This window comes from Pundamilia nyererei, unplaced genomic scaffold (assembly GCF_000239375.1).
Source record: "Pundamilia nyererei isolate P.nyererei 1_Seehausen unplaced genomic scaffold, PunNye1.0 scaffold00017, whole genome shotgun sequence".
Classification (NCBI taxonomy): domain Eukaryota; kingdom Metazoa; phylum Chordata; class Actinopteri; order Cichliformes; family Cichlidae; genus Pundamilia; species Pundamilia nyererei.
The window spans coordinates 3,684,782-3,697,527 of NW_005187418.1; the positions used below are offsets into that span (position 1 = coordinate 3,684,782).

Genomic DNA, 12,746 nt, shown 5'->3' on the forward strand with positions numbered 1-12,746 from the left:
AAGAGGAAAAAAGAACAATGAAACTCTAGATATTTTTAAAAGCTTACTTGGAAGAGGATCAGTAATCCTATAGCTTATGACTGTACCTTCATGTGTCTGCATTCATTTAGCTCAGTTGTATTTTTTTGTGCATTTTTGTGATTTTTAAGGAGCTGGCGGGCGACACAGCCACCATCATCTGGGTGCAGTAATGTCTTAAAACACAAAGAGCCCCATTCAGAGATCTCTCGGGCCATATCCCACACCCACACAGTCAAAAGGACGCACGGACCCATCCAGCACACAGCCTGGAGTTATTATGGCGAGCAGTGTGTACTTACACAGCAGTAAAACATTCACAGAAAATATTCAGCATTAACAGAAGGGTCAGAAAAGCAGAAATGAGAACAAAATGATGGAGCTTCTATACAAAGACCTGTCTCCCTCCTGCTGTCTCATACGCAGTGATTTAGGTTCATCAAACACACACAGGAATTATTCCTACAGCTTACAACAATATTTTACAGTTTCAGCTATCCGAGAAGCTCGAGGCTGCGCATACCTCGTGTAAGATGAGTCTGGTGCCAGGAGCTTCCCTTGGACTGGTCTGTCAAAGATGGAGCCAGCAAAGAAATCAGAGGCAGACAGAGAGGCCCCAGTGTCTGCGAAGTCCACACCGAGGCAAACAACAGGACAAAAGTACTAAAGAGCAACTTCACTCATTTTTACTAAAAGTAAAAAGCTGTACAAAACCCTTTTCCTGCTCCAGAGTTTGTACAGGTTTTAAAGGAATAAGATAAGATAAGATAAGATAAGATAACCTTTATTAGTCCCACACGTGGGAAATTGTTTGTTTAGTAAGAAAAAAGGAAACTCTCAACAGCTGAGTTGCATTTTGAGTAATTCAGGCACTTGGTTTGAAAGATTTTGAAGACAAAGTAGGCATGTTGTTATACATATATATGACATTCAGGTTAGATTGATATTTCATAAGTCATAGCAAAGCTATGCATCTGGAGTGCAAAGACTGCCTCAACATTCCCATAATCCTAAGGTGTTACATATGGAGGACCAAAGCAGTCAGTCAATCAGTCAAGTTTATGCCACAATCACCTGAGGAGTGGACTTTCCAGCAAATTCACTCCAGTTTCAAACAGTCTAACACAAAGACAAAGTACAAGAGTTACACCACCGACTCTATAGATCTCAGTTAGCATGCTAAACGTTAAAGTTCATGACTGCACAATTAGAAAAAGACTGAACAGCACGACATGTTTGGAAGTGTCACCGAGAAGAAGCCGCTTCTCTCATGGCTGGTTTTTGTTTGCAAACCTGCATCTGTATAATCCACAGGACCTCTGGAACAATGTCCCGTGGACAGATGAGACCAAAGTGGAGATGTTGGCCACAATGCACAGCATTATCAGCACAAACAGCTCAACTGTCAAAGCACAGCAAAGGAGGGTTGATGATTCAGGCTTGTTTTGCAGCTACAGGGCACTTTGTAGTCACTGAGTGGACTATGAATTCCTCTATATACCAAAGTATTCTAGAATCAAATGTGAGGCCATCTGTGAGACCAAATGTTTTCACAGGACCGTGTTTGCCTTTGGTGTTGGCCAGCTCGTTTTATATTGAAACATAAAGGAACTGTAAAAGAAAATACAGAAATACGAAATAACAGAAAAGAAAATATTCTATAACTTGTATCTATGTATCTAGTGCATTAAATTGGATTTTTTAATTATTCAGTAGTTAGTTTTTTTTCCCATTTTGGCACCTTTGGTCCTTGATTTTACACTTGTGTCATTCCCACAGTGACACTTGATTTATTCAGTGCATATTTCAAGGTTGCAAATCACCAAAGGCCCTGGTATAAAACACACAGGCACTTTCATATTCCCACATTGAACCACTAACCCTTTAAATCATAAACCTGAAATTTATATGGGTTTGCAGTGACTGTGATAAAGTGCGACACTTCAGCCATCAATACGTCCTGCAGCAGCCCACGACACAGCGCAATGCAGACTTTCTTCACTTCTGAGAGCTGCTGATTCTACTCGTAACCCCACACCAGTGCAACTGAGGCAGGGTAGTTGACTTTACCCATGAAATATTCATAGGAAGATGTTTTAAAAACACTTTGCATTTATTTAAAGTCACCCACTCTAAATAATGCATTGTGTGGTGTGACATTGGAGAAGGCCAAGGTTGGACAATGAAGGGTAATTAACAGGCAAGTGTGCTAAAACCTTTAGTACTCTTCCCTTCCATACGTGGTATTTGAACTTAATTATCATTATTCAAAAGGCAGACTCACAGGAGGATAAAAGGGAACAAACAAACTCTGAAACTCAGTCAAACAGCAAGGAAAGAGGGGTACACAGCTTGCTGCTTAACCAAAGAGTGCAGAATTAAACTACATTTTTCCTAATGTGCATAACTGAGCTTTGTCACGCTTGTAGTCATTTATAAATCAGACATATGGAACAAATCGTTAGCAAGTTGTTAAGGCAGTCGCTGCTGTAGCCGAGAGACGAAACTAAACGAACACATATGTCTGTAGCCAGTGATCACTGCCATTTGGAAATAGGACGGCTGATATTTGCTGCTCAACAATTATCTGAAGTTAACTAAACTCCAGTCTCTTAGCACACAACGCCCCCTGGTGACCATAGATAGAAAACGCAATCACAATCTGCATTAGAAGTTGTTGGGGGGGGGGTTTATTATAAAAAGCAACAAATCATTGTTGTACAAAAAGTCAGTAGAGAACACACTGTGGTAATGTGCAGGGGTTTGTATTATGCCTCTAAGCAGACAGTGATAGTGTTACCATCCCTATTTAATCAGTAGTTCCTGGCGTCACATTATTATTTCAATAGGTTAAACAACACTTAACAAATTCAGTCTTACTACATTGAACAGAAAAGCTTTGAAGACTAGTTTAACACTTTGCTGTCATTATTTCACATTCTGTCTGTAACGTACTTCATTCCACGATGAAACACGTTTTCACTACCTGGCATATTCTGGATTCAGGGATGTTAATTCATACATTTCATATGCATGTTCATATTTATGTACTTGTATTTAGCTTTGCTGAACCTCCTGTTATTGACATACAACTGTCGAACATTATCTTTCATACAAAGAGTCTGGTTGAGGTTTAACATTCAAATCCCTGATCAACGGAGAGAATACTCTGAAAGTTCACTTCTGAATGGCTCCGTTTCCATTTGCAGGACTTTTAACAGTTCGTGGAGTCTTTGTGTTTCCTTTCACTTTCTCTACCTTGTCTTTTTTAACCTCCTCCTTCTTTGACGCCAATGCAGTGGCCTCGTCCTCCTCCTCGTTTTCCGGCTTAGTGTTGACCTTCCTCAGCTTGTGTTTTCCTTTGATGGGAGTGGAAAAAGTCAGCGAAGACTTGATGAAGTCCAGAGGGAAGATGCCCACGTCTCCATCAAAGCGGTTCTTGGTCACTTGCAGGGATCTGCGGCCAGGACACGTCACCAGCTTCTTTTCCTGCAGTATGAGGACGTTGTCGGCCTCTTGGCTGGCCTGGAAGGAGTTAAAAGTCAAGACGTGTCTTACTTAAATTGGAAAACTGCAGATTTGCGAAGAGAGCAAGCGTATATGCATTTTATTGAAACAGCAAGTCAAGAGATGTGCTTATTTATTAAAATGTTTTTAATGTTTTTTAAGAATCAAAATAGAATGATACCCATGCTATTTTGATGAGTATGAACAAAATTATTATTACTCTCACAATAACAACCTATCGATGCAGTGATTCTATTTTGGCCCTTTTAGTTCTCCTGTTAAAATATTTTAATTTGCGAATGCCAGATAGGGGAAATACCCACAAATAGGGTACATTTTTGCTGACCAGGTCACTGGTGACTGTGACAATGTTAAGAGGATAATTAAACATTGTACATTAAATGTACAGTATCTGTCTGCCAACAATTTGTCATTTTCAACTGTTCCTTCAGTATTTTCTACCAGACTGAACTGAAACTCTCGCTGCCTTACCTTAGCAGAACCAAAGATTGATGCCGTTTGCAATTCTCGGTCATCCTCTTCTTTCCTCGGATGAATGATCAGGGTGACATGACAGGAGCTGTTAGTGGCAAACTTCCTGAAAACCCCGATAATGTGGTCCTGGACTGCAAACCTGAGGTACATGAGAACATTGCATTTCCATACAGCATTAACACACCAATAACAGCACTAACATGACATCATCACACACCAGATAAACAACTTTTTTTTTTTATCTTACTTGTCTACTGAAAGGTTTTCTTGTCCCATCATGAACTGCAGATTATCAATGACGACATGGTTGATATCATAGAGGTAGACAGCATGTTGCATTGTGTCCAGCACTGTCCTGCAGGCAAAATTGGACAGGAGTCAGAGGGTCTTTTAGTCCATTTAAAAAACTTATTTACTCATTTAACATTTACTGACTGAGCAACCACACTCCAACAACAAGTGATCAAACTATCAAGATTATGTTAAAAAACAAAGCAAACCTCTTCAATAAAAGAACTTAATGGATCCCTGAAGTACTAATAAGACTTACTTGATGTTCTGCTGCCCGTGGAAAGTCATGAAGTAAAGCGACAGCTCTTCAAACTTGTCTGCCCAGAAATCATACTGTTCCAGGTTCTCCTCCAGCCTCTGCATGGCGAACTGTGTCAGCATGATCTTGGCTAGACGGACATTGTTGATCTCAAAGCTGCCCCACAAAGTGTTGACACCCTGCATGCAAAGGTCCAGGGCCAACTCACTGATAAAAGTGGTTTTCCCACTTCCAGTAGGACCTGGTAAAGAAATATCATGATTGCGTACTGGGTTAATAAAGCTAGTACTTGTACTTTATATTTAAACTGGTAAACTAAAAAGCCATCATACTTCCGGACACTTTAGTGAAAAGTGAAAACTTGGCCAGCTGTGAGTGTTTTACATCCTCTTCCTTTAAAGAAAGTACACGGTTTGATTTTTTTTTAAATCAAAAACGGGAGATAGGCTGACTGAATTTAAGTCAGCCTATCTCCCGTTCAAGGTCCTTGAGCAGTGCTGCATGACTTCTACAGCTTTTTAGCATTAATTCAACTAGGTAATGCAGTGGGTCTTCTTCACTGTTGCAACAGTGATGATTCAATTAAAATTTCATTCACTGAGTTAATGCAAAGCAATCATGGTGCCACACAATGGGACACCTCTCAAAGGTCTTGGGACACCATTAAGTGGATTTTTTATTCACATGTTTGAACTTCCATGATGAAATTGCAGATATAAAGAAGCATGTTGGGACTTTCACTGACTGATCCAAAAACAGCCAGAATGCTGGAGAAGTCAGAAAAGGGAAAACAGGAGCAGTTTTGAAAGCGCTGCAGCACTGACAAATGAGACCATCTTGAAGAAGATATCATCCAAACTTCAATCAGGTATGGTTTTTGTTTTGTTGTTGAGTTGTGAAACTCGATCAAAACTCAGGGCTCGAAAGCAGAACAATAAAAGACTGAATTTAAATCTGCTTGCTTACAAATTGGCTTTGATATTTGGCTACCTAGAAGTGGTGGAAGAAAAATCCATTATCCACAAAGATATTGATTATATGATGCTATGAGTTTTGTTTGTACCACTTTTAAAAAGGGAAGAAATGACTTAATTTTGGTTATGATTTCTTGGGATTTAAAAAAACCCAACTAATTAGTTCCTGAGTCTTAAAACATCATTATTAGTAACACAGTACCTGTAAAAACAGTCAGCTCTCCCTTGCGGTGTCCCTTCAAAATCCTGTTGAGCTCAGGAAACCTCGACCACTTCACTCCAGCCACCTGATCTGTGTTGACGAGCTCCCCATAAACGTCCTCTCTGAGCTGCTTGAAGGACACTATGGACTTATGGGCCGCTGGGATCGAGGCTTTAATGATGTTGCTTAAGTTTTTACCTCGGGCCAGAGCCTCCACCGCACACGGCCGGTACTCACCGGGCCGCACAAGGGAGCAACGCCTGATGCCCAGCTTGCGAGAAAAGCTCTTGGACGCCTCCCAAGAGCGAATGTCTCCCCCCAGCCACAGAGTCACCCGCTTGAACTGCTCCAGGTAGGGCAGCAGGATGGGAGGAAGGCAGCTGACCCCGCGAGGAAGAGCAACACTCGGGAGTCCTGTGGCCTGACTCACAGCCATCGTGTCAAACTCGTGACCCGTCACCACCACCTCCGAGTCCAGACGTCCCACAAGAGGGAGGCCAAACAAGTTGTAATAGGAGTTAGACTTTGGGACTGTAGCTTCATTATATGTGACTTTGTCAGTTTCTGTTCTTTGAGCTGACAGGAGCTTGACCCCTTTTAAAGAGGAATCAGGTCCACCAAACCAGGGGAAAACCAGGCTTTTGGTTGGCTTGAATAATCTCACTCCAAACTTCTTGAGGGTTGCATTGGAGATCTTTGTGATCTGAAACAAAGCATTGACATTACTGCGCCAGATGACACTGTAGAGGAAAAGGTAAGGTCTTGTACATACACCACCATATTTAACAAAATAAATATATATGTTTAAAGTGACTTTACATTCAGGTACTAGCAGTCTCAGAGGATGAGAATGGTTGTGTATGTGCACATATGTTTGTCACAGAGCTGAGGATGTGTGTGTGTGTTAGTTGTTGCCGATCTTTGTAATCAGTGCAGGGAGATGTGTGGTGAGGGCAACAGCTCTGGGGAAGCTGTTCATGAGCTGCTCGTGTCATCTTTTGAACTAAGAATCACAAATTACACAGAATAATACCTGGAAAATGGTTTTAATCAGCTGAGCTTCATCCTCTGGGAGGTCAGTGAGTGGCACAGAGGTGGACCAGATCCTCTGCACCTCTCTCAGCTCCCTCTCTCTCTCCTCCTGCTCCTCCACACTCTCCGGATACCCCAGAAGCACATTAGGGTTAAGGGACTCTTCCCCGTCCTTCTGCATCACCTCCAAACAGTCCTGGAGGTCCTCCCAGCTCCCCTCCACCAGCGTGTCCTTGCACAGAAACTGTCCCGTGGTTTTGTCAATGAACAGGGAGAAGACCTCCTTCCTGGTTGACAAATCCACAAAGATGCTGGGAATGTGGAGGCAGCTGTAACCATCGTGGAAGGGAATATCTTTGGAGCGTAGATACTGTTTGATGTCTGTGACTGTGACTGGGGTCACAGGGAACTCTAAAGTAGATTTGGTGTCTTTTTTATAACCTCTGGTCCCAGTGTGTGTCAGGAAGTAGCCTGTACCCCAAGGTATTGGAAATGGCCTGTGAAGCAGCCTCTTTGCTAGAGGTCTCAAAAATGGAGATGTAAGACATCCTTGGAGGAGAAACCTTGGAGCTCCCACCTGCAAGAGACAGGTGGAGCTCCTCAGCAGCAAGCCTTTCCACATTGGTTATGTGGTCAGCACGTTGAACCTGCAAAAAGACACCAAGACATGAAGAAACCAGCAGCCTAATATAGGAAAAGCACAGCAAAGTTTTGGGGTGACCTAGACAGTCAAATTAAGGAGAGGCAGCGAGGCAGAAAACCGTTATTTTCTTGTCAAACGGAGACGTACCGAACATGAAAATTATCATGGAGGCGTATGAAAGCATCACTCAAAAGTTAGTGGCGTTTAATAAAACATGAGACCGAAAAAGAACAACTTACAGTCTCTGATATCTGTCCTCCTCTCCTCCCATGCTCCACTCTAACCCGGGCTTTTCGGTGCGTTTCCAAAACAAGTCCGTGTGAACTATACGGAAGACTAGATATTCGGAAAGCTGGACTAACACATATTTACCTTTTAAATTATACTTAACGTGATCATTTTTTTTAGTAGAAAATAAATGTAATGGTTTGACGTTTAATTTGTCAACGAAAGAAGTCTTCTTCTAGAAGGTATCTTTTTTTGTTAACCGTTATGTCAGCTATGCGTTTCACTCCGGAACTTGCTACTGACGGACAGCGCTGTGTACACGCCCGTCAGGTTGTCCTCTGAGAGCCTTGTTACCGTTTAGTGTGTTTGACTGTGTTATTTTTGTGCAGCAGTAGAAAAAGAGCAGATTAACGATGACTTCCAGAGGGACACCGAGTCGTTTTTTGAGAAGTGTCCTTCAAAATGGCGTCGGTCGGTACGTTTGCCAGCTAAAACGAATCTCCATCGTCTTCTCCAAAAAGGCTCAGAGTTCGCTGGGAGCCAGGTAAAAGAAGTCCTTGATAGTTTATGTAGACAGTTCCTCTCAGTCACGGCCTTGAAAAAATCAAAGAGATTACTTGGTTTCCTGATTAACACACGGTTTATTGATTTAGATCTTGTAATTATTCTTAAATTAGATCCCAGTCTATTATGTTGACGTTAGTCTTGTACCTCATTATTTTCATTAATCAGCCGTCTTTCCCTGTGGAGGAATCCAAAAGATGCTGTAAGCCAACAGCAGGTTAAAAATCTATTTGTCATAACGTCATAGCATACAATATGCTCATCTGCCGCTTCATTAGGAACACCCTTTCAACTACTCGTTAATGCAAATATCTCGTGAACAAATCACAATGGCAGCAACAGATCACATGTAGACATGGCCAAAGACCAGATGAAGTCCAAACGAGCATCAGAATTTTGAAGAAAGTTGAAGATGCATAAGAGCATCTGTGAACGCACAGCACGTTAAACCTTGGAGCAGATGGGCTACAGCAGCAGAAGACACCTGATGTCACTCCTTTCAGCTGAGAACAGGAAACTGAACCTACACCAAAGCTGGACAATAGAAAATTGGAAATGATGCAACATTTGAATGGAAGGGTCAGAATTTGGTGTAAACTACATGAAATCATGAATTGTAGCTCAGGAGGCAGAGCGGGTCACCAACTGACCAGAAAGTTGGTGTTTTGATGTCCGGCTCCTCCGGTCTACATAGCGAAGTATCCTTGGGCAAGATAATGAACCCCAAGTCGCCTTCTGATGTCATGTCACAGAGCTGAAATCCTCTCAATATGATTTCATTAACATGACAGTGAATTTATTGTACTCACATGGTCTCCGCAGTCACTGGATCTCAATCTAATCTTTAGTAGCAGGAGCAGTAGGTTTGCAACAAGGATGTACAACAAACAGATCTGCAGCAACTATGTGATGCTGTCATGTAAATATGCACCAAAATCTCTGAGGAATGTTTCCAGCACCTTGTTGAATCTATGCCACAAAGAATAATACCAGTTCTGAGGGCAAAAGGCGGTCAAACCCAGTAATGACAAGGTGTAACTGATAGAGTATTTTAGAAATGGCCCAAAAATGTGCAGTTAAGCAGGATTTTTGCAGTTCCTATTATAGCATGTAGGCTCAAATGCACTACCTGCTTCTGTAACACACAATCAGAAAGCCAGATGATCATCACATTCCTGTGATATGGATTCAGGGATCATAGTAGAAGAATCTTTTAGCACTGGCAGTAGATGTTGACAGACATCGCCAACAGCCCTTTATTGTTCAAACGCCACATCATGATGCTAGCAGCAGTTACATTTGCAGACTCTCAGCAGAATTTTTCACTGCTCAGAATAGTTTCTGACTTCATGACTGAATGTTCTGTGACTTCAGTAGCCTAAAGATAAAAATAATGTTTCTGTTGATTCATTTTAAGCTGTTTATCTGCTTGCTAACACACAAAATAGGCCAAATACTTTACATTTGCATTATAATAGTGAAAGGGTACAGCTTCACATTAACCAATTAAAACATCCTGTGCTCTTCTAAAATTGTATTTTAAAGAAAATGTTTTTTTAAAAATGCATATCTGAAAATTGCAGGGTGATGTCTGTCATCTGGAAAAGATTTTTTCCCCCCAAGTTTGTTTTATTATCAGTTATTTAACTGTTCATGCATTTCTTTTTCTTTTTGAAATGAAAAGTAGCAGAAAGCATAAAATTAAATTATATGATTGTCATTTAATTTTCCATTTTATACAGCTACGCTCAGACTGTGTGGTTTAAACAAAAGTATAATAATTTATTAACCAGTAATGAAAATAATTGGCAGGTATGGCTCAAAAAACAAACAAAAAACTCTGTCACCCTTACCAAACTGTAATACCGGTTAACCTGCTCTTTCAGGGATTTCATCGAGGAGGGAGTTGTGGATTATGCCAACAAGAACCCTGGAACTGTCGTCTATGTGTCTCCGCAGCCCTGCAGAGTACCAAAAATAGTTGCAGAATACTGTAAGTGCCCACAGCTCTGTTCGAATCAGACCTGAATAAATTTACTGAAACAATGGTGAAGCAGAGTGACAGTGAGATTTCTGAATATATATCATTTGTTGATGTAGATATAAAGTAAAGAGAGAAGGAGTTAAGATTACAAGCTTCTGTTAAGGAGTTTAAAGGTAATGAAATTATAATAGAGAGCAACTGAATGTTTATTAGAACATTTATTATATTCCACTCACTAGACTCTGAACTGAGTAATCGATAAAGTATACTGAATAAAAAAGATGAGTACCAAAATGAATGGTAATCACGTAGGAATTTAGTCATGACTCTCTAGAGATGGTAAGCTTTCAAATGCTTCCAAACTAACCATCACAGATGTGCCTGACTAAAATAAGATGAGATAAGGCTTAACTGATTCCATCCGAAGTGTTCTGGATGTGGTGTTTAGAGCTGCCCACCAATAGGTTGACAATTGAAACCAGCAACTTGTTGATGTTATAGGTGACCGAGTTGATCATACAGACAGTTGGTCTTACAGGTGCACCCTGTTTATGTATCTTCTGTAAACCATACAGACTTGGTTTAGATTCTCCTGGGTATAGCCTGTGGTATGAGGTTTGCTCAATAACGATGTCTTGCTCTAACTGTTTGAGACAGTCTATCACCCTCTTCCTGTAACAACTACCTGGTTCTCATTTCAGGGGCTCATAAGTATTTTTGTCACTGTGCAGCAACAAAATTTTCTCATGTTAGTCTTTCTGGTTTAGCAAAAGCGTGCACCTACCCTTGTCTGCCGGAAGGATGATAATGTTGTTATTACTAAGCGATGTGAGTGCCTTCCTCTCCCCCATGTTGATGTTGGATGCTGAGGACATTTTCGTCCCCAGTTGCTCTGCTTCCACATCTGCAAAGTTGATGTTTTGAATTGCTGTTTCTGTAGCTGTGATCAATTCGACTATCGGAATTTGCCTCGGCTTTAAATTTAACCCTGCAAGGATGTTTTTTACTATTTGGGTGAGTTTTCTGTCAGGCAAATTTTTCCCCCACTTTCCACATCCTCGGTGTGGCATCCTTTTCTCTTCTGGCACTTGAGGAAACTCCATATTTGGCTATGCAGATGTTCTGTTCATAAGGTTGGGGAAACCTGCAGTCAGCTGAGACTGAAGAAGTCACTTGGATGAGTGATGAAACGTTTGTCCCACTGAAAACACTACGTCCAGAAAAAAATAATAATCTTCTCAGGATTTCCTTACCTGTATGATTGAGCATGCATCAAGGCATATTTTCTAACATTTCTTTCATATTATCTGAAAACTCCTTGAATCAGGTTCTTTATATTTTTAGGGTAAATATCTGGTACTGTGGCTTTATCAGTAAGGACATTTATAGAATGATGGATGCTTGAAATCTCTAAAATATTTGGATCCTGGATCTCTGACAGCAAATTTGGAAGCATTGTAGAAATGAGAATTTTGTAGATAGGGAACTGATATTTTATTTCCAGCTTCTCATATAGAAGGCATGTAATAGTCTTTAACCCTGTCACGCCAATTGTATCATATTTGATGAATTAATATTTTAGACTTCTTCATCAGCACATATGAAACAAATTAAAAGTCACATATGCAAATTAATATTTCATTTAATTTTTAAACATTTTGTCAGAAGTTTTAATGAACACTCCATTTTCAAAAAGCTTGAGTATGGATAAGGTAGATTTTTCATCCAACTTCACTGTTATAATACCCAGCTATGAAACCATGTGCCAAATCCAAATGAACATTTTTAGAAGCAGACAGTTTGTGTTAATGTTATATCCAAAATCTGTTGTTCTGTCTCATTTTTACTTACTTAATAAGAAGCACGAAAAGTAAACTGCCATAAAGCAGTCTTAGATACTGTAGGGGGCAGTATAACATAGGTAGAAGGTATTGTTGTTAATGTTAATGTTGTAGGTGTCCTCTTAAAAGCCGCATATATTTTCCTTTTTTGCAGTAAATGGCAACGTGAGGGAAGAAACCATCACGAGCAAAACGTCTCAGCAGATATCCGAGCTTTTGACTAAGCTGACCAATCAGTCCGGTCTGGAAATCATCCACATTCGCAAACCCTTCCACACAGACAGTCCCAGCATCCAGGGCCTGTGGCACCCTTTCACCAACCGGCCCCTGTCTATTGGCCCCATAAGGCCACAGAAACCAGATTCTCAATAAGGACTAACGAAAGAAAATGTTGAACTTCCATTTGTAATTTTTGCAATTTAAATTAAATCACTGGTGAATAACAGTTTCTGCATCGGCTTCCTTTCGATTTGTTTTCCTGGATAATACCACACTGTTGTCTGATTTTTTTTAAATTTTTTTTTTAACCATCTCCTTCTGTTTGCAGCAGAGCCCACTTGAAGGAAAAATGCTCACAGTTCCAGCTCTAAATGCCACATTTGAATAGACTTTAAATGGATCCACCAGAGCTTTGTCGGCGGGCATACTAAAGAGCAGATAACTGTTTTTAAATCTCAAGGTTATTTAAAGATTTGTGTAATAAGTGCC

The 12,746-nt window shown here is 40.6% G+C and overlaps 2 protein-coding genes across 3 annotated transcripts; one reads left to right on the plus strand and one right to left on the minus strand.

Annotated features, from left to right (window-relative positions):
- Positions 1-2,685: 2,685 nt before the first annotated feature.
- twnk (twinkle mtDNA helicase) lies at positions 2,686-7,841 on the minus strand. 2 transcript variants are annotated; one of them, XM_005725862.1, is made up of 7 exons: positions 7,661-7,841; positions 6,780-7,425; positions 5,747-6,449; positions 4,571-4,811; positions 4,268-4,375; positions 4,018-4,159; positions 2,686-3,543 (listed from the first exon to the last, which is right to left on the minus strand). In XM_005725862.1, the coding sequence occupies exons 2-7, from the start codon at positions 7,398-7,400 to the stop codon at positions 3,196-3,198; spliced, it is 2,163 nt and encodes a 720-aa protein (XP_005725919.1). In that variant the 5' UTR covers positions 7,401-7,425; positions 7,661-7,841; the 3' UTR covers positions 2,686-3,195. The 2 variants fall into 2 exon arrangements, with proteins under 2 accessions (XP_005725919.1, XP_005725920.1); XM_005725863.1 differs by lacking the exon at positions 7,661-7,841 and adding an exon at positions 7,569-7,635.
- Positions 7,842-7,930: 89 nt separating this feature from the next.
- Positions 7,931-12,483, plus strand: mrpl43 (mitochondrial ribosomal protein L43). The gene is made up of 3 exons (XM_005725865.2): positions 7,931-8,193; positions 10,100-10,206; positions 12,193-12,483. Exons 1-3 carry the CDS (start codon positions 8,063-8,065, stop codon positions 12,408-12,410), a joined length of 456 nt encoding a protein of 151 aa, XP_005725922.1. The 5' UTR covers positions 7,931-8,062; the 3' UTR covers positions 12,411-12,483.
- Positions 12,484-12,746: the final 263 nt, after the last annotated feature.